This window comes from Momordica charantia (genome assembly GCF_013281855.1).
Source record: "Momordica charantia cultivar OHB3-1 chromosome 6 unlocalized genomic scaffold, Mcharantia_2.0 BLBB01000006.1, whole genome shotgun sequence".
Taxonomy (NCBI): domain Eukaryota; kingdom Viridiplantae; phylum Streptophyta; class Magnoliopsida; order Cucurbitales; family Cucurbitaceae; genus Momordica; species Momordica charantia.
The window spans coordinates 2,079,472-2,103,015 of record NW_028275164.1 but is presented as its reverse complement, the minus strand read 5'-3'; the positions used below and the strand labels follow the sequence as shown (position 1 = coordinate 2,103,015).

The window sequence follows — 23,544 nt, the reverse complement described above, 5'->3', positions numbered from 1 at the left end:
TCAATATGATTTGAAATCTTATTTTAGTTTCATAATTTCAAAATGTTTTGGCTTTATTTCTAAATTTTGTATAAAATAATTTTAACCAAACGTGTGAAGTTAAATATGACCTCAAATTGTTGTATCTTTATAAACAAAACTTAAATTCTAATTCACATAGATAATTTTACTTTTTTATTTTCTCACCAAAAATAAATAAAATTTAAATTCTAATTCACATAAATAAATAAATAAATAAATATATATATATATATATATACCCCAAAAGTCATGTATATTGCAAACGAAAAAGAGACATTTCACAATGGCGGCATAATTGGTTAGATTATTCATGGTTGGGATGGGAAAATCATTGAGACTAGTTGTTAATTTACATATAATAAATGGTTGATTACAGTTCTTGAAGCATTGGCGATTTGTGGAATTTGACTGTCTTGAAATCATTCACATATCAAACATTGAAGAAGAAGATCAAATCATTCACATATTAAACATTGAAGAAGAAGATCTTATAGAATTCATTCGTTGAAGAAGTTCCATCCATCACATAAAATTTGCATAATATGGAGTCTGTTTAATATTTAGATGTTTGAGTTAAGTATCGTAATGTACTTGGTTATCAATTATCTATTGTTTCTTTCTTTATCTCTTTTTTTTTTAAATAGGTAATTCACAACATAACACTAAGACACAAAATAACAAAGAGACTAGCCAATAAAGATTCAAAAGTACCAACGAAAAATAAAAAGAAACAACTTAAATAAAAATTAATTTATGAAAATAAATTTCAAGTACACCCTATGAATAACAGTGAACTAGAACTAAGCAACAACACAGATACACATTTACTCCTTAGATTAGATAAGCATGAAGAATTAAAAAGGAACATATAGAAGGAAAACAAAAGAAAACCAAAATATAATAAAAATGAAAGTTTCTTTCCCTATATTAAATGCAATAAATGATGATAATAAATCTTGGTTGAGTCCCACATCGAAAGAGTGGGAAAAGAAGGCGCAGTGGTGGGAGTATAAAATAGAAGCAAGCGGACGGTGAAGAACATACTTACCTGGACGGGGTCGATGGGCGATCAGTAAGGCCCATGTCCTAGCTTGGTAATCTCCATTGCACTACGGAGGGGTGCCAGCCTAAGGTCTGCCCACGTGGCGGAGCCTACGTCATAATTTGTGGTAGTGGGGGCCTGCGTTCGCGCGGCCCCTTACCTAATATTAAGCCCAATCTTCCTACCCATTCATTTTTCGGCCCATCAACTTTATTGGGCCGTAATTTCAGTTAAGATTTTTCCATAGATTCGCTGGGCTTTTTGCCCAGGCCCAGATCTCTTTTTGATAATTCAGCGGAACTTCTTTTTGTTATCATTTAAAATCATTTTTAATTCTGTGTTATTTTCTTAATAGATAATAGTCTTCTTATACGACAATATCATATATTAACATGTTAATAACTATCTCCAAGACCCGGACCAGGTATGGGCTCCCAATTGGTTAAAGCTCAAACAAATATCCGATCATTTTCAATATTCTAACAATGAGTTTATAATAGATATGAATTATTATTTCTCTCTTTTCCATTTGGTTTTGAAATGGAACCACATGAATGTTAATAGTTCTCTCAAATATAACTAAAATTTTTAGATGGAGGAGATAGGATGTTAATACATCCGATACATAATTTAAATGTGGAAATTTATTCTCTAAAAAAGGAAATATTAAATGATTTGATATAGGAACCATATAAACATATCTATTTTATATTCGATAAGTACTACTACACAATCGTGAATCGAAATGGATCTCATTTTAAGTTGGAATTGCAATGTACCTTTGTTTCATTAATTAATTTAATAGCAGATACTAATTTCCATCTAAAAAGTGTTTTCCAATTTTTATTTTATTTTTACATTAACAATTGTTTTACTTGATTTAAGTGATTTTTTATAGTGGAAAACTTAAATCTTCGTTGGGCATTTCTTTTTGTTGGATGTCGTTTTATTAGTATTTATTTCAGACAATTTGATTGATTAGTAATTATTTTACCCCATAATTTATTAATTTTAAATATCAAAATGTAAAATAGACTAATTAAATGAAATAGAAAAGAAACAAAGCTTCGTTTTGATGATTAAGATTGACATATAAGGAAAGACTTAAATAAATGAAAGAGACCCACCCATAAATAAATTATATAATGTAATTAAATGGAAAAGGGAAATAGATAAATATTTGGTTTAATATCTAAAACAGAAAATATCTAAAATAATAATGATTCAATTTCTGGTTTGTGTTTGCATGTGCACAAACTGATGCCTTGACGGCGACGTTTTTGATGCCGTCCCAATTACCCACTTGCCCTCCACGCCTTCAATTTGCCATTAATCATTCTTTGACCTTCGCTGTAATTTTCCCAATTTATTCCCTTTTAATCCACAATATTATTATATGTTTTTTCTTAAAAGAAAAAAAGTTCAGTTTTTTCCGGTTCGCACAGACAAATCAGTTGCCATAAATTGCGATTCCAACTCATTCCCATTATGTCCATTACATTATTATTTCGTACAAAAATTGACCTTTACTTTGTAGAGAATTTTTCGAAAATTTGTTTACTTTTTTTTTTTTAGTATAACGAGGTATAGATTATTCAACCTTCGATTTTGAGGGAAGAAATACTGATCAATAACCACTAAACTATGTTCATATTGATCATAAGCCTATGTACTTTAATTAATTTAATTATGTTCTGGTTGATATTATATATTATTTTAAAAACCATAGTTTTAAAGTTTTTAAAATATAAAATTTTGATTCTGAGACACCCTCATAAGTATTTGGTTCAAAATTATAGGAAAAAAAGAAAGAATCTAATAACTTAAAGTATTTGTATTATCTCTGTACGTTTCTACCTTGGTAGCAATCTCATCAACCCAAGTTTTATTCGACAGTCCCTTCTTTTTCATCCGATATTGATCCACGACCATTCTTAGTATCTTTCCGAGGATATCCCATATGAAATTCGCAACGAGTATTCCAAACCTCCTCGAGACTATATTGATAGTTTAGAAAAAAGTGGATTTGAGCATAAACTTAGCTTCTTCGATTAGGCTACCACTCAGGACTTGGTTTAGCGATTAGTTATCTGATGAATCTCCCTACAGTATTAGGCACCTTTAATCTAGGTTTTGATCCCAAAAGTCCATTTTGAATTGAGAACATCTCACTTGTATATTCATAGACGAAATGTGTCGACATGTTTCTCTGTAAAAAATTCTTCATTGCTCAAGTCACATCAAAAGTATATAAAACTCTTTTAAAGCTCAGTATGGAGTAAATTATGAACACAAATTTACCCCACTCATTAAATATGATATAATTAAATTGGACCTTTAAATTTTATAGAACATAACCAAGCTTATCAATACAAACTATCAACTACAAGAAATCAATATCTCAATATCTCAATGGTTGAATGAAATAGAAGCCCATGATTGAAGGGAAAGAGAAAGAAGACATAATTAGAAGAAAAAATAAAAATAGGGATATGACAAAAAGAAGAGAAGTGGGTTTAGTTAGTGTGAACTATTAATACAAACAAGTGTAAAAAACAACAAAGATATCACATGCTCTTCCCTTTGTTTTGTCCAATGTGGGCTCTTTGGGACCAATTTCTCTCTCCACTACAAGACAAAGACACATACATACACACAATTTTGTATGCATTATTGATACCTATTTTACATCCCCCTGCTCCTATATTTGTCGTTGCTTGCCAACTCAAAATTAGATAATTTTTTTTTATATCTGTGAGTGTTTGGGCCAACTTACGTTAATTGCCTGATCCTACAACATTTGGTACCAGAAAACACAAACGAATTACTAATTTCTAAGGTAGGTGGTCGTCATGAGATTTGAACTCATTCCCTGAATTAACCCTAATCAACTAAAAAATAGTTAAGTAGATAAAATATTTTGTCATGTTCTTTAAGGTCGTCGAAGATTCGATTCCCACTACCACATATCTTGGAAAAAAAAAGAACATCTGTAGCTCTTGAAACTCTTCTTGAAATTTTCTCAATTCGTTTGGTGTAATTTTGAATCTTCTTGCAATCAAATAAATCATTGGATATATATGTTTAATTCAAGCATATATCTTATTGTAATTTCGTTTCTAAGCTTTTGAAAATTTTATTAAGTACCAAGATAATTTTAAATCAAAGTTTTTTATTCAATAACAACATTGTTGGAATTGAATAATGAAATTGTGACACGATACATAAAAAAAGTATCCTTCTCTATGGGGCTGAGTGGTCTTAATTTTTTTGGGTAACATTTTATTTTTTCCATTTTGGCAATTTCTTTTACATGTGTCGTGTTAAATCAACTATGTCAGTCTCATAAACATACATCGTAATTATTCAACTAACAACTTAAATTTTCTTTTTATTTTCTTTCAAATTTTTGAGTTCAATAACGTGGGGTCGGAGAATTGAGTCTTCCACCTCCAAAAATAAAAAGTAAAAAAAATCACAAATCAATGTTGAAATTAACCAACATTTAGCGGTAAAAGATTAGAACACAACCAAAATTTGTGAGATTCTAGAGATTTAAATATAACTGCTGACTAATTTAATTTTATAATAAATACATCATATTTGATAGTATTATTAATTAGCTATTTTTTAAACTCTTACCATAATTCATCTTCAATTTTTAACCTCTATTTTAAAAAATATTACATTACAGAGATAGGAAGAAACATATTCATATATACACAACTCTCATTAGAAGTATATAATTGATGATTTTTTTTTTTTGGAAAAAATATATAATTGATGATTTGATTCACCTAATTAGATCCCATTTTATTTATTAATAAAATAAAATTATACAAACTACCAAATAAAATAATTATTGTTGTTATTATTATTTTGGTTAAACCGGATTTAGGAATTTGGGTGGGCCGGGTAGCGACCCGTACCGGGCGCCCGGATCCACCGGAAACTCCATTTTCTCTTTCTCGAGTACTTTTTTTCCCCTTATTTCCTTTCTTAAGAATGTGATTGTTCGGTACTTTTCTATTTGTACTATTGTACAATTTCCTCTCTCATATTTATTTCCCACTACGTATTATTCAATCAATTTGTATAATACTTTATTTTATTACTTTTAATGGTTTAAATACTGTTTTATAAATATGAATCAAACCAGTCACCTCAAAAAAAAAAAGACGAAAAATACAATTACTAAAAGAAACAAATTTGTTAAAAGCACGTAAATAAAAATGAATGAAAACCAAAAATACAAAAATTTTATACACAGTGGAAAGTTTTTGATACAGATTCATGATTGCATTTCGAGAGATTGAGTGATGAAGTGTTAGGTTATAATTATAACTGAAAGAAAATAACTGAAAGAAATGAGACAAAAATAGAAATGAATGGGCTAAAATGATCACTTTTTTCGTTTTGAAAGTATATTGACTTAAATTAATTAAAAAAATTGAAAGTATAAAGATCAAAATGAACCAAAGTTGGAAGTACATGTACCAATATATTTAGAACTATTTAAAAACATATCTATGGTATATATGTACTTTTTCTTTATTTTTGTCCGTTTATTTTAATTTTTTAATTTTTCTACTTCATATTTTGTCACCATTTATTTTTCTGTTTTCCTCATCTGTTTGAAATATATTTGATTTGCAGTCCAGTTTTAAAAATTCAAAATAAAATTTGAGAAACTTTTATTTTAGTTTTCAAAATTTTTCCGCAGATGACAAATCAAAGAACACATGTCAACAACTCAATTTTCCTTTTTAATTTATGATGAAAAGAAAATTCCTAAAATACCCCTAGAAGAAAACTCTATTAATAATGAAACTTAGAAGCCATTGTTAATAAATAAATGCAAGAAACTAGTCATTTGAAACCAGTGGCGTGGCTGAATGTAGAGCAGTCCGCCCCTACAGCGTTTGATCAATCGATTCTTTTTTTCTTCGGAAGATGGTCAAGGTAGCTTGCTTCCAAGCCACTGTACTACACCGGTGCTAAAACCTTTTCTCAAGATATCTTCCAAACTGTTGGCTTGAAAACGTTAGGTTAAAATCTCATTTTAACCTTTAATCATTTTGGGTTATTTTATTTTAGTCTCTAAATTTTAAATTTTAACTTTTTTTATTCTCTTAGTTATTTAAACGCACTTTCATACACATATTTTATCCACTAAAATAGATAACGAGTAAATATAAATATTAGGAATAACAAAAAAGAAAAAAATCAAGAGACCAAACCAATTTTTAAACTAATAAAACATGTTCTACTCTGCCATCCGAAAAATGAAGACATAAATTATATATGTACATACATCCCGATTAGATGGTCGTTGTTACGAATTGTTACTCTCAAATATTGTACTACATGTATACAAATTTGAATGTAGTCCAAGAAAATCGTGGTATCGAATTTTCACGGTACTAAAAAATATATATATATGTATATAAGGGAATTTAGGGTTTTCTTGGGGTGGGAGGTGGGCCCAAAATCACATGATAAGTGGGCCCAAGAAGAAGCAGATGTGAATGTCCCCATTCCAACCGACTGGGCCTAAGAGGGGAGTGAGCCCATAGTTGGTGGCTTAGGACAGCGACACCCATTAAAAGGCCACACCACAAACCCCCATATCTTTTTCCCAATCTTCTTGAAAGCGATACCTCCCCTCCCCACATCTTTCTACCTTTTTTCTTCCCTTTTTTGTTTCCATTTAAATACTACGTCACACCCCGTAAAAAGGGCCACTTATTCCTTACTACCTGACCTATGCTCGCTATAATGTTATGCAGGTAAGTGTTACAATTTCTAATATATAATCTTATGACGCTTTCTCTCTTGGATGCAAGCTTTGAGAGCTAGTGAGCTTGCTCTTGTATCAAGAAAATTGGTGTCTTTGGTTTCTAGCTTTTTCAAGTCTTCGACTTTGAACTTGTTGAAGATCTTTAAAGTCTTTGATGTATAGGTTGATGCAGTCTCTGGCTTGTAGTTTTACGAAATTCTTCGACTTGTAGCTTAATGAAGTTTTTTAGCTTGTAAACTGATGAAATCTTTAGGCTAAAGAAGTTCTTAGGCTTGTAGCTTGATGAAGTTCTTTGATTTGTAGGTAGTTGAAGACCTTTGATTTTTTGGAGAAATTTTTAAACTTGTAGTTCGATGAAGTTTTTTAGGTTGTTTAAGTTTTTCTGCTATATATGCAGCTTCATGAAGTTTTTCGACTGGTAGCCTGTGAAGAGTTTTTAACTTGTCACTTAACGAAGAGAAGATTAAATTCTTTGAAGTTTGATAGTCTTCCCTTCTTCATTATCTTTGACTCTAGTCGGCTCTGGATGCTCTCTGCTTGACTCTGAATGCTTGTACATGATTTTGAATGCTCTGATGCTTCTGAATTCCATTCTACATATTTTCAACACGTGGTATAATTTGATTTGACAATTTTAAAATTAGTTTGAAGAAACGTGTTGATTTATTATTGGTCTAAAATATAATTTCAAAATAATAATGTGGCATTTAATAATTTGCAGATATATATATATATATATATATATATATATTATTAAATATGTATTTTTTAACCTTCTATTTGTATACGAAGTTATGGACAATAACAATATTGAAAAACAAAACAAGTAATTAAAATTGATTTTTTTTAAAGAAGTGGACGAAAAGAGCTATTTGTAAATGTCCCATGCTACTTTGGAACGTTTTTTTTTCTTTTTTATTATTATTATTATTATTATTATTCTTTTTTAATACAACAAACAAGTTGGAGGGAAATTTGAACTTATGACCTTTTAGATGGAGATGTAACTTAACCAATTGAATTGTGTTCATGTTGATAGAACGGATTAGAAATATTATTTATTAAAAAATATATATTAATGGCAAATTTCTATTTCTATGTTTGTTTGCTTCTGCATCAAATTATTCTCATATGAATTATATATATATATATATATATATATATATATATATATATATTTTGTTAAGTTAAAAAAACTATCTTGTTTGAAATTATTAAGACTTGTTTGAAATGAGAAGCAAAAATACATAGGAAAGCAAATGACTGTGCAGATTGGTTAGTAAATAGAGCTTGCAGTCTTCCTCTAAGTGTTCACGTTTGTGAAGATCCTCCTTGAGAAATTTATCCTTTACTGCTTCTAGATTCATCAGGGGCCTCCATATCCCGTCTAGCTGTTCTGTAGTTTTTGGGCGTTAGTCCCGTTTCCGAAAAAAAATAAGTGACTTTGTGAAATACATTTAGTTATTAGGAAATAATCAAGTTAAAGCTATATAGTTGTGAGTGCTTACATATGGTTTAATGACAGGAATGGAAATGAATTGGCAAGAGAGCTCCTCTAAGTGTTCTAGTCAGTCTCGAGATTTAGATCAAATCTTCAACCTTAAAAAAGCACACGTGTCTTATCTACTAAATTATACTTGACTTTACAATACAAACGATGGTGCTTGTACTTTATAAGAACCTAACAATCATTTTTAAAACCACCTTAGATCATACACACATGATCTAAATATATTGTAACTTTTTTTTTCAAACATGATTTGAAAAAAAAAACAATCTTTAAATTAAAAAAAAAAACTTATTATGTCGAGACTAGACTAATGAAAACATTATTGAACAGGTGGCCACCCTAATATAGTCTCAGGATACATGCTCGAAATCTATATGCCGCTCCTAATAATAATTATTAGATACAAGTTCGAAAAGCGATATTTTTTAATTTTCCATATATGTATAACGGTGTAAAAATATCAACCACATTGTTCCAGTCTTCTCTAATAATTTTTTACCGAGTCTGAAATTCTAAAAGAAAGAGAAAGGAGAGAGCCAAAAACCTAATTCTGGACCCATGTGCATGTGAAGGTGTTTCCATAAAACAAATTGTTGTGTTGACACTTCCAAAAATCAGTGTCATTTCCATTCCCTCTTCTTTTTTCTATTCCCTTCCCTTCACTTTAATTTTTCTTCCAAACCAATCCTTCCCCTGCCTTTCATTTTAGTCCCTAAATTTACCCGAACGTTCTTATCATTAAGAAAGAGCGTAGTAGAAATTTAACGTATCAAATTGTTTTGCAGTTACATTTATGAAAAGGAATCACAAACTATTTGTTACACCTTAAAATAATAATTTTTTTTGCTGTACAATCAAAATAATACTTTAAAATCTAATTTAAATTCATACTTTTTAATTAATTTAATTTTCAAAACTCCATGTGGTTGGTAAAATAAAAATCTCACGTCCTATGTAACTAACTTGTCAGGTTAGATGCGCTCAACGTAATTGACATATAATTCAAGTTATGAGTTTGAATCTCCCTCCTCAACCTAAAAAAAACTTGTCACGTTAGATTTTTGTTACTATTTAATTTTTTCTTCTTGTTTTATTTTTTATTTCTTATATCATCCAAAAGAAAAGGCTTTGTAAGGTTGGAACCATTAGAAGATTTATGAACAAACTCTATTTGGTCATAATTTACATGGAAAAAAATCTAGAATTCAAATGCAAAGTTGCAAACTTTGTAAAAATATATATATTTTATGAAGATATTTGTTCGATTTAAACTAAATTTTGATGCATTAAAAATTTATAATTAAATAGAAAATTGTATAATAATTTAAATGACCAAAATTTGTAATATAAATTATAGCCACACGTGGGGGGACGTCAGCAGTGCTCTGAGCAATATTGCCTGATGATAAAGACACCAACCTCCCCGATTGGATTTGCCTACTGTCACGGTCACCCACCGTGACGGTCCCACACAGATCGTTGGATCTTACCCTCTGTTCCAGATCAAGTTATGGCTGTGAATCACAGCCCCGTTTTTTCATCTTTACTGCCTTACATTTTTGCAGTCTGCCTCACCATACTTCTGTGTACTTCCCCCGATATAGAAAAAATAAAAAATAAATGGTAAAGATTTTTAAAATTAGCTTAGTCATATTTTTAATTTTATTGAAAAAACTAAATATAGATAATTATTAATATTTATCGTTTATCGTGTTTTAGAAACATTTTTGACAGAAATTTTAAAAACAACCTAAATAAATTTCTGTTTCGATTTGTTGTAAATAAAAATTTTATTTTACACCTTTTGAATCTATGATCTTTGACATATAATTATATTTTTTTTAATTAAAAAAATGAGAAGACAGAAATCAAAGATGGAAATATTAAAAAAAAAGGGCCCTGAAATTTTTGTTTCATATTTCTTATTTTTTGTTTCTTAATTCTTATTTTTAAAGTACATTTTTAAAATCTTGAATCTGGTTCCACTCTTTCATATTTTTTTTCAAAATATAAATAAAATCATTATTAACTTATAAAATGATAGTAAATATTGGAAGTAAATATAAGATTAAATTTTACTTTCTTTAATTTAAAAATTAAAAAAATAATAAAAGGTTACCAAATATGATTATGTTTCTTTTTAAAAAAAGAAAAGGAAGGAAAAATAAAATATAAATAATTATCGAACGCAATTCTATTTCTATTAATTAAAAAAGAGGAAACAACAAACAATAAGCGATCATGTTATACTAGACAGAGTCCTAGTGTTCTCATTTCTCACTTCTAATTTTTTGAAAAACATTTCTCATTTTTATGAAATGTTTTCAAATCGAGTACAAAATTTTAGAAACATACACAACATTATTTTATCACTTCTTTATTATTAAAATGCATAGCAGATCATAAATATATATAAATAACATAAAAATTTTTAATATTTAATTTTAAATTTTAAATTTTGATATAAAACTTAAAAGAAAAAAAAATCCAGAATTATCAGATAAGAAAACAGTTATCCAACACAATGTTAATATTTTTTAATAAAAATGAAAAAAACGAAAAACAATAAATAAGAAACATAAAGTTATCCAACGGTCTTTTAAAATTTAGAATTTTAGAATTTCCTTAGAGGAAAAGTTTAAAATATAAATTCATCTTGAATTTTAAAATTGCACCCAAACTCAAGCCCAGTTGAATAAATAATAAAAAGACGAACGACCAAGTTGATAAAATTATACAATTTCAGCTGCCTAAACTGCCAAAAAAAAATGATTATTTTTAAAACCCACACAATGTAAGAGTAATCTTTTTTGTCGTTGAAGATTTTGCCTGGTCAAAAATATTAAAGACATCCAGGTCAGTAATTTTGAATTTTGACCTTTTTAATGAAATTGTAATGCTCTAAAAAAAATAATTCTATTTTTTGATAAACGACATAATTTTGGATACGAGTAATTAAAATTTTAAAATTGGTATGTGGGCGGTGTGAGAAGGACTTGAATTTCAAAGACATATTTTCTGCGTGTAGGCGCGGTGGGCCCATCCCTACGGCCTTGCCCTCTGCCTCTCCCAATGGTTGAATTTTTCGACTTTGCATATTCTCCACAAATTCTCAATTATTGCAAAGTTTTAATTATTCACACATTTTATGCAAGTTTCATCAATCTTTTCGAGTATAATTTGGTGGAATAGATGCGTAAATTTGGTTGAGAATAATTATCAAAGATCGTACCGAAGAAAGTTCACGTTACTTGTGCCACATAAATGAAGCTTTGTGTGAAGCTTAGTTAAAAGTAGGTTTTTTTAACGTCTCTCTATTATCAGTATTTTCTCTCTATCTATGGAGGAGAAAACCAAAGAATATTAGTATATCGTCTCTTAAATCATTAGGGTGTCTTCTTTGAATTCCCTAGATAAGATAGGATATCCTCTTCTCCTTAGGATATCTTCTTCCTTTTGAATAGTGGGTTTTATGGACCTCTTTCTTCCGTGGAGTTTTTGGATTTAGGAGTATTCTTTGGATCAGAACATAGATCTAGAGTCGAATTGGGTTGACTAGTCAAACCAATTAATGGTCTGAGGCCCCGATGCCATGCATAGACTAACCTTAGCTAGTTGGTCGAGCACCGAGGCACTAGCCAGCGCTATGGCACCAACGCTCTTCTTCGAATTAGCTAGATCTGAGCTTGTCGTGGTCCATTTGTCGCTTACGACTTCCAGGATTGATCAACGAGTTGTTTGTCTCGAGAGGCCCATCTTCGAACTGGACCAATCAAAAGGGCTTGTGGGCATTTCTGTCTTGAGTAGGCTTTTATTGGTCATTTCCATCGCTTTTACATATAGAGTTTTACTCTGCTTGTAACAAGATATCTATTACAATCTCAAAAGGTTGATGGTTTGATCTCCGACCCCACAATTTACAAAAACTATCCAAAAACAATTTTTATTGATCTAGGTATAATTTGATAGATAGAGAATTTATTACCTTCTTCGAGGTGGAATATTTCATCCATACCCTCCCTTTTTTGTTGAGCTAAAAAAAATTCTTTAACATTTTTTTAAATGCAAGTAATTTTAACTCCATTATTTTTCTTTTAATTTTTATATAAATTATAGAAAAAAAAGTGCAAAACCCACCGTTGAATAATTAAGAGTATTGTTACAATAATATCCTCAAACTTTTCATTTACATCGTTATCTCTCAAACATATAAATTTGTTGCAATTAATTAAACTCTATCATTATTCCTCTGTAGTTATCTATAATTTGAAGATTATACCATTCTTCTTGCTCATGAACTACAAGAGTTAATACAATTAGATACTAATTCCTCCAATAATCTATAAACAGTAAGTTGTTACATTTATACCTTTAGACATATAAAAATTTCAAATAACACTTCTTACTACGCTAAAATAGTAAGTTTTAATTGACCGTTTAACTCTATATTTGTTGTATTAAAAAATATATAATTGTTCGAATTTGAGATTTTCATAACATTTCTATTTTTCTATTTGGAAACCCTTAATAATTTTTGTTCTTTTAGAGTCTTTTATAAAATATTTAAAAGTGCAAAAATTAAAATAGTAATTTAACAATAAATTAAATTAACTAGAACCCACAAAATAAAAATTTTAGTTCAACCATTTTAATTTAGTTTTTTTTAATAAGAAAAAAGGGTCATAGTTGTCACTTTCGAACTTAATTTCTAATATTTAAGACACCCTATTAAACATAAACAAGCTGGTGCAGGTGAAATAATAGAATTCAAGTGAAGAAATGATGAATGTGCCATGTAGCTCAATAATTACATTTATTGTCAAAAATTGAGAGTGGACTCAATTATTAAACAAATTAGAGAGAGAAAAAAAAAAGAAAAAAGAAAAAAAGAGAATAGCATCTAGGGTTAAGGTTACCCGTGGGGCACCAGGGTTTTAATTCACTTCCAATCACAATTAAACACGTATTTTATTTTATTTTATTTTCTTTTATGACGTGTCCCATAATGACCTAATTAAGAAGCATGCACCCAAGCCCTAATGCTTGTTGACTCTCCACTCCCCACTATAACTCTACAAGACCTTATCAATTTCTTCTTCTTTTTATTTTATTTTATTTTTTAACATATAACATTATATTACAAGAGAAAAAAATATTGGTTTGTAATGGTTAATAAGAATTGTTTCTTATCTTAAGATGTAATTTTTTTTTATAATATAGTATGGAAAAATTGCACTTGTGTGATTTATTTATGCATAAATTTATTGAAATTTGCTACGTGTGAAAGTGAAAGTTTGTTCTTATTACTAGTTTGGATCGAAGTTGTCTTTATTTTCTCTATTATTATAAGTCAATAAAGGGTTTAAAAAATAGAAAAAAGACAACTTAGGGAACAAAAAACCTAAAATTGGGATCCAACCAAACGTTATAATAACTTGGTCCTATCCCATGTTCACTATTTAATTCTTTTTAACAAAATTTAAGCGCACATCTCTACGTATAATTTTAACGTATGAGAAGCGCTGTGTCTGCAATTATATTAGATTGCATGCGTATTTTTCGTAAAAGAAAGAGTGATTATGTGATACTCATTTAAGATCATGTCTTGTTGTTAATGTTAAAAGTACAAAAGGCACAACAATTTTTTAGACTATTGATGGTGTATTAGCAATTAAGAAAGAAAAAAAAAGGGTAAATTTATTCAAAATTTTAAGTTTTCGAAATTTAATCGTTGTAGGTTAGTTGATGACTATAAAAGAAATCAATAATTTTATTCAAGAGTGTTCCATTATTTGTGATTTTGATGTAAACACATGGGAAGGATTTGAACAATGAAGCCCACTAAATAAATAATAACACATTCGTGGTCCTTGAATCATATGATAAAATTATTAAAAAAAAAAAAAGAATATGATGATGAATTTGGTGGATAATCGTAATTTAATTAGTTAGGCAAAAAGGCACTTTGAGAGAACGGTGGGCGCATTAATTGCAAATTTCAAGTTCGAGGATCGTGGGTGCACTAATCACTATGATTATTTGGGTTTCGTGATTTGATTATTTTAATTATTAATTATCCAAATCTAACTAGATTTTAATTTACTATTTCAATGCATTATATTACGAGCAATTCAACTAGTCGACTCCTACTTGCCTTGCCCGTGCCTTTATTTAATTATATAAAAGAATTACAATTAGTTTCAATTTAATTTATATATCCTTTCAATTTTCATTATCATTTGATTAGGATTTATTAAACACAACCTTGCGATTGTACTAAATTTTTAATTGGTGTTATCGATTAAAGAATAGTTCAATGAATCAAAACGTAGTAATTTTCTTTGAAACTTAAAGTTTCACTCTCTCTTATTTGTTTGAACTTAAAAATGAAAAAAGAATATTAATAACCCCATTGAAGGTTTAAGATTGGGAGTTCAAATCTCAGCCCACACCAGTGATTGTAGTACTAAAAGAAAATATGTACAAATGAATCATTTGGTACATAATGAAATTTTTTGGATTGTAATATTGAAAAAATAGGTTAATTTTAACTCAAGTAACTTATTTGACCTGTATGTATATATGGGGTAGAAACTAACATTGAACTTGAATAGTATTTTTCACGATAGAAACTAAATCACTATCCTCTAAATCTTATGAACTAAATCGTTACTTCAATAAAAGTGTATCCACAAATGTATTATTTATCAACCTTATATTTCAATCTCCACAAGTCATATCATGAAATTTAATAGCCACCTTCATAATAACGTGATACATTAAATTCTCATATAACCCCTTATCAACAATAAGAACGTCTAGTTTTTGTCTACTATCTCGAAGTCTACAGTTAAGAAAATCGAAATTCAACGTCTTAAACCCGACCTATTACACGAGTGTTGAGATCGACAATGTGGGAGGAGTTGTAGATGTACATATCCAATACTTTTTATAAACAGTGAAAATTTTTTGAATGATGGAAAACGCACACACCTCACATCCACATTCCTCGCACGCACATATGATGTTTTTCTTTTATTTTTTTATTTTTTTATTTTTGGTTATGGAATGTTGATCACTATTGATCCTGATAAGGTTCCGCTCGCACCATAACACTGTACGCTAAGAATTATATAATCATGTTTACACCTCACCAGCCAATGAATGCTTGAAACGTGGCACCCCGTGGTCCATTTGTGCTCACCCAAACCCAGATAATTTAGTGTGGCCGACAAGTCGACAACCCGATTGTGTGGTCGACAAGGACCTACTCCTGTCGCCCGTCCACGTGTCATCCATCCACCGCCTCTGACCGTACGGTCCTCTCCTCTCATACTGGTCCTCTCCCTCTTCCTATTTTACCCCTCCCCGGGTTCACACCATCCGTCCGGATATAGGGGTGGTTTGGTAATGTCAGAGGAGGAGAGAAGATTCGTCTGCACATGAGGGAGATTTTGGTAAATTGATATTTACTAGAAAAATATTAGACATTTGAAGCTGTGCAGGGGATATTTGTCAGTGTTTAGAAGCTGAGATTCAGAGACTCTCTCTGTTATATCACACACTTCCCCAAATTTCTTTATCATAAGCCCATCGAACACTACCAGAGAAAAAAAAATATATACCCAAGAAAAAGAAGAAGAAAAAAAACCCTACGAGAAGAGGAAAAATTTTAAAGGAAAAATTTCCAATCCATTCTTCAAAATACCTCTCGGTTTCTCACCAAATGTGAGCGGTTTTTGCGGAGAATCTGATTCCGTAGTTGGAAGAGCGGGGAATTGTTGTTTTTTGTTTTTGATTTGTTTTTTATTGGTTTGGTGTGGAAAATGCAAGATATACAGTCGATCGCCGGAGGGAGTCGGTTGTTCGGCGGAGGCGGTGGCGGAGACCGGCGCCTGAGGCCGCACCTCCACCACCACCAGAACCACCAGGCGTTGAAGTGCCCGAGGTGTGATTCTCTCAACACCAAATTCTGTTATTACAATAACTATAATCTCTCTCAGCCGCGGCACTTCTGCAAGAGCTGCCGGAGATACTGGACCAAAGGCGGCGTCCTCCGCAACGTCCCCGTCGGAGGCGGCTGCCGGAAAACCAAACGCTCCTCCAAATCCAAGTCCACGTCCGACGCCGCCGCCGCCGCCGTTGCCGCGCCTCCGCCGCTTCGTGAACGTAAATCCACCTCTCATTCCAGCAGCGAGAGCTCCAGCCTAACCGCCACCACCACAACCACGGCCGCCGCGGCGGGCACCGAGGCAGTCTCCGCTCCGTCCTCGAATTCCACCTCGACTCTGTTGAGCGTACAGGATTCGAAATTGTTCCCCGCTCCAAGTACAAACCCTAATTTCGAGGCGGCGCCTCCGTTGGCGGACTGCGGAATATTCTCGGAAATCGGAAGCTTCACGAGCATGATCTCGTCGTCGAACGAGACATTGCCGTTCGGATTCGGCAACATCCCAGACGTGACGCCGTTCGCGATGAATCATAATCATCATCATCATCAGTTCCAAAACCAACAGCCGAACCAGTGGCAGCCACAGAGAATGATGAGCGTGAGCGACGAACTGAAGATGCAGGAGATCATAGGCGGCAGTGGCGGCGGCGGCGGGTACATGGATCAAACGGCCCAGGTGGATCCATCATCGGCGCTCCAGAACAACAGAGGAAGCAACATTGGATTTGGAGCGTTGGATTGGCAAACGAACGGTGACGATCAAACAATATTTGATCTGCCGAGCGCCGTTGATCAAGCATACTGGAGTCAGAATCAATGGAGTGATCAAGACCAGCCCAATCTATACCTTCCGTGAATCACTGGAGAGACCACAGTCAAGTCTTCTTACCCCACCCCACCCCCTCATTTTTATTTCCAATTTTTTTTCCTTCTAATTTTAGTATAAAGCTTTTTATAAAAAAAGATCTCTCAAAAAACCTAAACAAATTTGAAACAGAAAAAGAAAAGAGAGATAGAGAGAGATGAAAATTATGAAATGTGACCGCTCCTTTTTTCTTTTTTTCTTCTTCTTCTTCTTGTCTATGTAAATCCCCTTATGGTATATTAAATTTTTTTTTTGTTTCAAGATTTTGGGGTTCGTTGTTCTTCTTGTTGTTCTTCCTAATTGTTTTTGGGGTTTGGATTTGAAAATTGAAACATAAGTAAAAATGTCGGTTTAGTAATTAATTAAGGGAGGGAAGAAAATTGAAAATTGTGGATTGAGAAATGGGAGGAGAGAGGTGACGTACGAAGTCGGTTGGGGGAGGTGGGGCCCAGGGTCAGCATGCGATATTATGAGTCCACGTAAGGTGGGGCCCAGGGGAGTGAGGGGGGCCACGTGGGTTTAGGTGATAGGTGACGGGTGAGAGGAGGTCGGTTTGTCCTGTCTTTCAGTCCGGGCGAGGGTAGGGATATGGTACTGAGGGTTTATTGGGATTTGGTGAGGATCATGATGACGTGGACGCCGTTGCCAGGTGGCGGGGCCCACGTATCTCCCCTTCCCGGCGCATCCAAAGGACGAGAATATGGAGCTTTTGCTGGGCTTCTCGGTGGGCCCACCACTCGGTCTTCAGTCTTTTCGTTTCCCCATAACTTAGACTTCGAGAATACAGTTTTTTTACTGTGCCGTCACTTCACTTGTGGTAGTAAATACTAAAAGAAATTTCTAAATCTTAATATACGCATTATAATTGGATTGGAGTTCAATAATTAGGTGTCTCATTTGCAATTGTAAAATTGAAATATCTAAATTATGTAAAATGTCCTTGTAATAGATATGGTGCATACAATGGCTTCAAGAACTACAACTATGGAGGAACCTAAGACTTGGTCAAGGAGCTTTCCAATTTGGTTAGTTGATTAGGTTAGGAAGGATTTCTCAGGTTTTCTTGTTTTGTTCGTGTTCTTGAAGAAAATGATCAACCACCATTGGTTGTGGCATGTGAAAAAAAAAGGTAAAGAAATTTAGAAAAATGGGTTCAAATCTCATGGTCGATAAATGACGCAATTGATTTTTTTTTAATTTTTATTTATTGGATTGTTAAAATGGAAAAGAAAAATAGAAAGAAAGTACTACAGAAATGGGAACCAATTGAGGGAGGAAACTTCATGCAGGAGGTGTTAGTGGTACAGATGGAAGATGTGTTCTTGTCAACTCTGCCTAACATGTCGTACTGGGCAGAGAATTTCCTTCCTTCCCATTGCTCAATTCAACTCTCTCATGCCTACACATTATTTTTTCAACATCCCAAAGAATTAAAAAAAAAAAAAGGCCTTTGAATTTTGAATAAAAAGTGGAGAAAAATGATGTAATTAAAATTGAAAGAGATGGGTCCTTCTCCTTGAGCTGTGAATTGAAGCACCACAGCTCACATGTAAGCCTTTGCATTTATTTGATAATGAAAAGGCTGATAAGGGTTGCCTTTCTTCTGCCTCAAAGGCCCATCTGTCACTTACTCTTTGATTAACATTGCTAACTAAAACCCCCCCCTTTGTCTCAGCTGACTCAATATCACATGCCCTTTGTGGTCCTAACTACCCCCATCTCATCTGGGTTTCGATCTTTTCCCCGAAATTGGCGTCGAAATGCGAAATTTCGAGCCGAGAACTTGCTAATGCTAACATAGCAAGTTGAGTAAAATTCTTCTGAGTATTTTCCACTTCCATCTCTGTGGTTGGTTGTGGTGGATGGAGATTTTGAGTTTGGATTGCTTAGTAGTTAGTACTAGTCTACTCGAATGGTCCTGGAATAGTAATTGGCATCCATGATCAAGTGAGACGTGACTTGTGGAAGGGTCATTTTCATTGTCGCCCCATCTTGCTTCTAAAAGGCCTCACACAAGATTATTGAAGATCATGACTCTTAAGGCAATGGGAACGTGGCGTTGGCCGGCCGAGCAGCGATGTGCCTTCGATTGGGACGTGGCACATGGTGGTAGCTGATGGTGGTCCTCACCACCAGCCGCCCCCCACCCGCTCGACGACTCTGCCACCACTGCAAATCCCATGCTGCCTGAGTTGTTTAGACTATATCAAAACATGGTGGCAAGGGCAATGGAGGGGGTGTAAGAGTTGACATGGATGGTGTGGGCTATCTTTGAAAAGAAAATGTTACCTAAACAGACAGATTTGGCATTTGCTTTCTAAAGCTAATGGTGTTATTTGTTTGGCCAACAGTGGTGTTTCCACTGCAAAATCTATGGTCCAATGGAGCATCATTAGATGCTCAGCTTCAAGACTCTTGCACTAAAAGTGGGCACCATTGAATTGAAGTCTCCCAAGTTGGGTTGGCATTGGACTGAGATATCTATCTATCAACTCAAACATTAGCCTCAGCAGAGCTCTAGAAACTTCCAGCAACCTGATTATGGTTGTATTTTAGAATTGTGGAGGATCTTATCTTGCTAATGCTGTGATATCACCTAATTTCAACTTCTAATATCTTCTGTACAGAAGTCAGAAGACATTGAGATGACAAATTTCAGCTAAGACTAAGAGGGATTAAGAATGTTGGAAATAGTTTCATAAGCAACTGTAGTTTACAGGTCTAACATGTAGAATTGTAGATTATGAATTTGAAATGAGAAAAATAAACTACAAAGATTTAAACTTAGAATGTTATGCGGTTAAAGATTTTTTGGTTAAACAGTGCTTACCATAGTACTAGAGTAGTACGTCTTTAGCTTTGAATTACCACGTCCACGTCTTTTTTTCTTGATTGATACTACTAATAATCTAAGCTAACATCTGAGACCACAGGAAGGACAGATTGTATAAAAAATATAAATTTACTATGCATTATATTTTTGGATAAGAACTATGCCATATATTAAACTACTGGGTTCGGTGTAGTTTTACATATCTTATACAAAATGATGATGAATCGAGAGAACAATCAAAAGCACTGACAAGTTGGACATGAGATGATCAGAAATTACAGCAGGGAAAACATATCCTCCACAATTGCCGCCTTCGCCTTTGAACCGGGTCAGCATTCACCATTCTTTCTGGACTTCCATTCCATTCTGTCTGTAAACTGTGAATTCAAGAAGGGTAAGGTAATAAGCTACATGATTAGATTTCAACAAATGAGGTAGAGAACACTAATGAAAATAGAAGCAGAATTACATTGGAAATGCAAAAGACTGCGAGCTGTTTGTGCTGCTATTCGACCGAAGCGATGTACTGCCCAAATAAGATGACAATGAAGGTTTTCTCACTGGGTTGAAAGCAGGATCAAGTTCAGAGGAACCGTCTTCTCTTTGATAAACAAAGCCGTGGCTTCTGTGTGATCCCATTTGGTCTTCTGGTGCATAGTTTTCGGGTATGGATGTGCTTCCACATTCATGACAGTGTCCACAACTGCTAGCACCGCCGCGTATCTTGCTCATTGATAAATTGGAGTTGCAATAAATGCTTCCATGCTCGTGTTCAGTGTTGCTTCTAGCAGCTGCTTTGCCTTTGTGTTTGTTTTCATCAAGTATCTTACTCAATGATATTGCAATAGAGTTTGTAGAAGCAGCTGCCTTTTTACCTGTAACCTACAAAATTTGCAGACAATCAAATCAAGTCTCCAAGTGAAAAAGCCATCGAGGAGTAAGCTAAGTAAGTTTATTCTTACCTTTCTATCAAGAAGTAATTTAGGCACAGTTTTCTTCCTGGGAAGGTCAGAAGGGACTTCGTCTATTTCATCATAATGAACCTTTCGTTTCTCATTTACTTTGTTAAAGAAATCTTTCTCAAGGACCTGCATTGATTCAATACTTGAAATTGACGACTCCAAGTCCTCGGATTCTTCAGTTGCTCCACCATCACTTACTGCTATATTATATTTAAGCAGGTAGGGGACATAACCATTCTCTCTGTCACAATCCTCCTCAAAACACTTTTCATGAGAAGTTTCTGCTTTGTCAATGCAAATGTCTTTCACAAATTCATAGTTGGTTTCTTGAAGGAAAACGACGAACTCAGGCAACTCGTCGTCAATTGAACTCATTGAGGAAAACCGACTCCTTCCATCTCCACTTGGTTCAGATTCACCAAGACCATCATCACTCTCTTGTACCATGTAGCTTCTTCTCCTAAATGATTCAACACCATCAACTTTCCATTTGTTCTTCTCCGTGAATCGGCTTTTCTGCAGATTGTCTACTACCAAACTTGAAAACTCGTTCATCATCTATGCTCTAATGATGAACAAACCCACCAAATCCCCTTGGTTGGTAACTGTCTATGCTTGATCCTCCCAATTAGTATGAAGCTGTCATTGGATTTGTGAAATACTTCAAAGGAAGTTGATTATATGAAAAGAAAACGAACAATCAAACATCAATCATCTTATAGTTAATTCCAAGACATGGAAAACAATTAGAAATTTTACAATCTCGTTTTAAGGGAATCAACTCCCCTGATTGAATGACAGGAAAAGCCTATAATTTAACCAAAATCGAAACTTCCATTTCACAAGAAACAGCCAAGGTCTGAGTTTCTTCCCTTTTCTCAGCAGCCAAACAAAGACAGAGAGAGAGAGAGAAAGAGACACTGAAATTATTATGGATATATATATAAACAATCATGAAATTCATTTTAACCTGCATAAGCAAAACATACAAACGACCTTCACCTGTATTTCAATTCAGACCAGATAAATCTCAGCAATGTCAGAGGTGAGACGCAAACACTTGGAGAGCATCAAGAAAGTAAAGTTTAGAGGACAGTAAAAAAATTAAATCTCCAGTCTCCAAGAAAATTAAGAAAGATCAAAGTAAAAGTTAGCCTGCAAAAATTACAGGACTTATAAAGCAGGGACATAACTCAAAACACATAAATGGCAGCTAACCACACATTGAATGCCCATAAAAGTTTTAACGGTCTCCATTGACCAAACCCCCACATGCTGCCCAGCCCTTTATAGAAACGGTTTCATTTAATACGATGAATTATATGATTCTCATCGAATGAACTTGAAGATTATGAAATTTGAATGTAAATGTCCGAGACTACGAAATTTTATTCAGTACAAAAGTTGTAAAACTCGTCGGAACAACTAGAATCCCGAACCGTGTTCAACCGGAGTAGTCGTACAGATCGTGAATCAATGTTACGTTGTAGCCTATCACAGCATCCATTTCTCTGAACGAGAATGTCCTAGCTAAGCAATACCCACGAGCCAGCCGGAAAGCTCCCGTCCCTCCGACGACCGGCATTTCCCGGACTTCGCTCATGATCGGATTCCGCCCAACTACGCTGAACGAGCTACCGTTGTAGGTTCCGCCGGTAATCGCGAAGGTTAGCGTCATCAAAAGGCTGAACTCATTTTGCTGAGACGACATTGCATAAATCCCCTGAGCACGCCCAATCAACGTCGAGTTCAACTCCGGCGTGGCAGTGAGCGGGTTGTCCATCATGAAAACGGACCCAAACATTGCAGCAATCGGATCCGAACCCGTGTAGTTCGTTCGCCTTCCGGCGACTTGAACGGCGGTGGCGTTCGGACCACTAACAATATCGTGCATATAGAACTGGATACGAGTCACGTTAGGGTTTAACGCCTCGATTGAATGAGCGGCCACGAGAATCGCCAAGGATATCAGCAGACTCTTCCTGGAAACGGCCATGGCTGCCTCGCTTCAATTCGACATGGATTGCAGGTTGCATTGTTCACAGAAGGGAAGATTATATAACAAATCTAAGTCACGGAAGCTTCGTCAAACCTGTGGAAAATCAGAGTTCCTTGGCTTGGCAATTACGTTAAGGAAAATTTCAATCCAAAAATTCAATCGATTTGAAGAGAGGAAAGATACCTAGAATTTTCTGAACTGTTTGATTGAATCTGCGGTTAAAAATCAGCGAACATGATCAAGAGTCAAGAGATGGGTGAAGAGGAAGAAATTTGCAGTGGAAATTTTAGAGGTCGTCACTTTCGTTCAATGTGAACGAATGTGCGTTTTTCAGCCGCGACGAGCTAACGTGGCCGGAAACTGGATGGATCGCTCCCAAGTTAGTTAGCTCCCGCGAAAAAAAAAATGATATTAATTTTAGGATAAATTGACCAAATTGTTCCTAGCCTTTTACCTAATAATGAAGGGCTTTTATGACCCATTTGTTTTTAGTTTTTTAGAAATTTTTATTTCTAAAAATTGTTGTTCTCTGCATTTATTTTTTTTACGATGTCGAGGTGA

At 33.6% G+C, this 23,544-nt stretch overlaps 3 protein-coding genes and 1 non-coding gene across 5 annotated transcripts; 2 read left to right on the top strand and 2 right to left on the bottom strand.

Annotated features, from left to right (window-relative positions):
* The first annotated feature begins 1,061 nt into the window (after positions 1-1,061).
* Positions 1,062-1,222, top strand: LOC148210552 (U1 spliceosomal RNA). The gene has a single exon (XR_015792102.1). It is a non-coding gene; the product is annotated as a U1 spliceosomal RNA (small nuclear RNA).
* Positions 1,223-15,867: 14,645 nt separating this feature from the next.
* LOC148210551 (dof zinc finger protein DOF5.4-like) lies at positions 15,868-17,450 on the top strand. The gene has a single exon (XM_088126051.1). It carries the CDS (start codon positions 16,200-16,202, stop codon positions 17,178-17,180), a length of 981 nt encoding a protein of 326 aa, XP_087982177.1. The 5' UTR covers positions 15,868-16,199; the 3' UTR covers positions 17,181-17,450.
* Positions 17,451-20,134: 2,684 nt separating this feature from the next.
* LOC111007481 (uncharacterized) lies at positions 20,135-21,542 on the bottom strand. The gene is made up of 3 exons (XM_022279864.2): positions 20,985-21,542; positions 20,492-20,904; positions 20,135-20,399 (listed from the first exon to the last, which is right to left on the bottom strand). Exons 1-3 carry the CDS (start codon positions 21,540-21,542, stop codon positions 20,291-20,293), a joined length of 1,080 nt encoding a protein of 359 aa, XP_022135556.1. The 3' UTR covers positions 20,135-20,290.
* Positions 21,543-22,321: 779 nt separating this feature from the next.
* Positions 22,322-23,419, bottom strand: LOC111007482 (dirigent protein 22). 2 transcript variants are annotated; one of them, XM_088124726.1, is made up of 2 exons: positions 23,167-23,419; positions 22,322-23,095 (listed from the first exon to the last, which is right to left on the bottom strand). In XM_088124726.1, the coding sequence occupies exon 2, from the start codon at positions 22,978-22,980 to the stop codon at positions 22,429-22,431; it is 552 nt and encodes a 183-aa protein (XP_087980852.1). In that variant the 5' UTR covers positions 22,981-23,095; positions 23,167-23,419; the 3' UTR covers positions 22,322-22,428. The 2 variants fall into 2 exon arrangements, with proteins under 2 accessions (XP_087980852.1, XP_022135557.1); XM_022279865.2 differs by having other exon boundaries at positions 22,322-23,076.
* Between the last annotated feature and the right edge of the window lie 125 nt (positions 23,420-23,544).

Excerpts from the sequence above, each read along its gene's own strand:
- LOC148210551 (XM_088126051.1), top strand. The coding sequence starts at position 16,200 with ATGCAAGATATACAGTCGATCGCCGGAGGGAGTCGGTTGTTCGGCGGA.
- LOC111007481 (XM_022279864.2), bottom strand. The coding sequence starts at position 21,542 with ATGATGAACGAGTTTTCAAGTTTGGTAGTAGACAATCTGCAGAAAAGC. Across the intron at positions 20,905-20,984 it reads AATTACTTCTTGATAGAAAG|GTTACAGGTAAAAAGGCAGC; the intron begins GTAAGAATAAAC and ends CAAATTTTGTAG. Across the intron at positions 20,400-20,491 it reads CAGTCTTTTGCATTTCCAAT|TTTACAGACAGAATGGAATG; the intron begins GTAATTCTGCTT and ends TTGAATTCACAG.
- LOC111007482 (XM_088124726.1), bottom strand. The coding sequence starts at position 22,980 with ATGGCCGTTTCCAGGAAGAGTCTGCTGATATCCTTGGCGATTCTCGTG.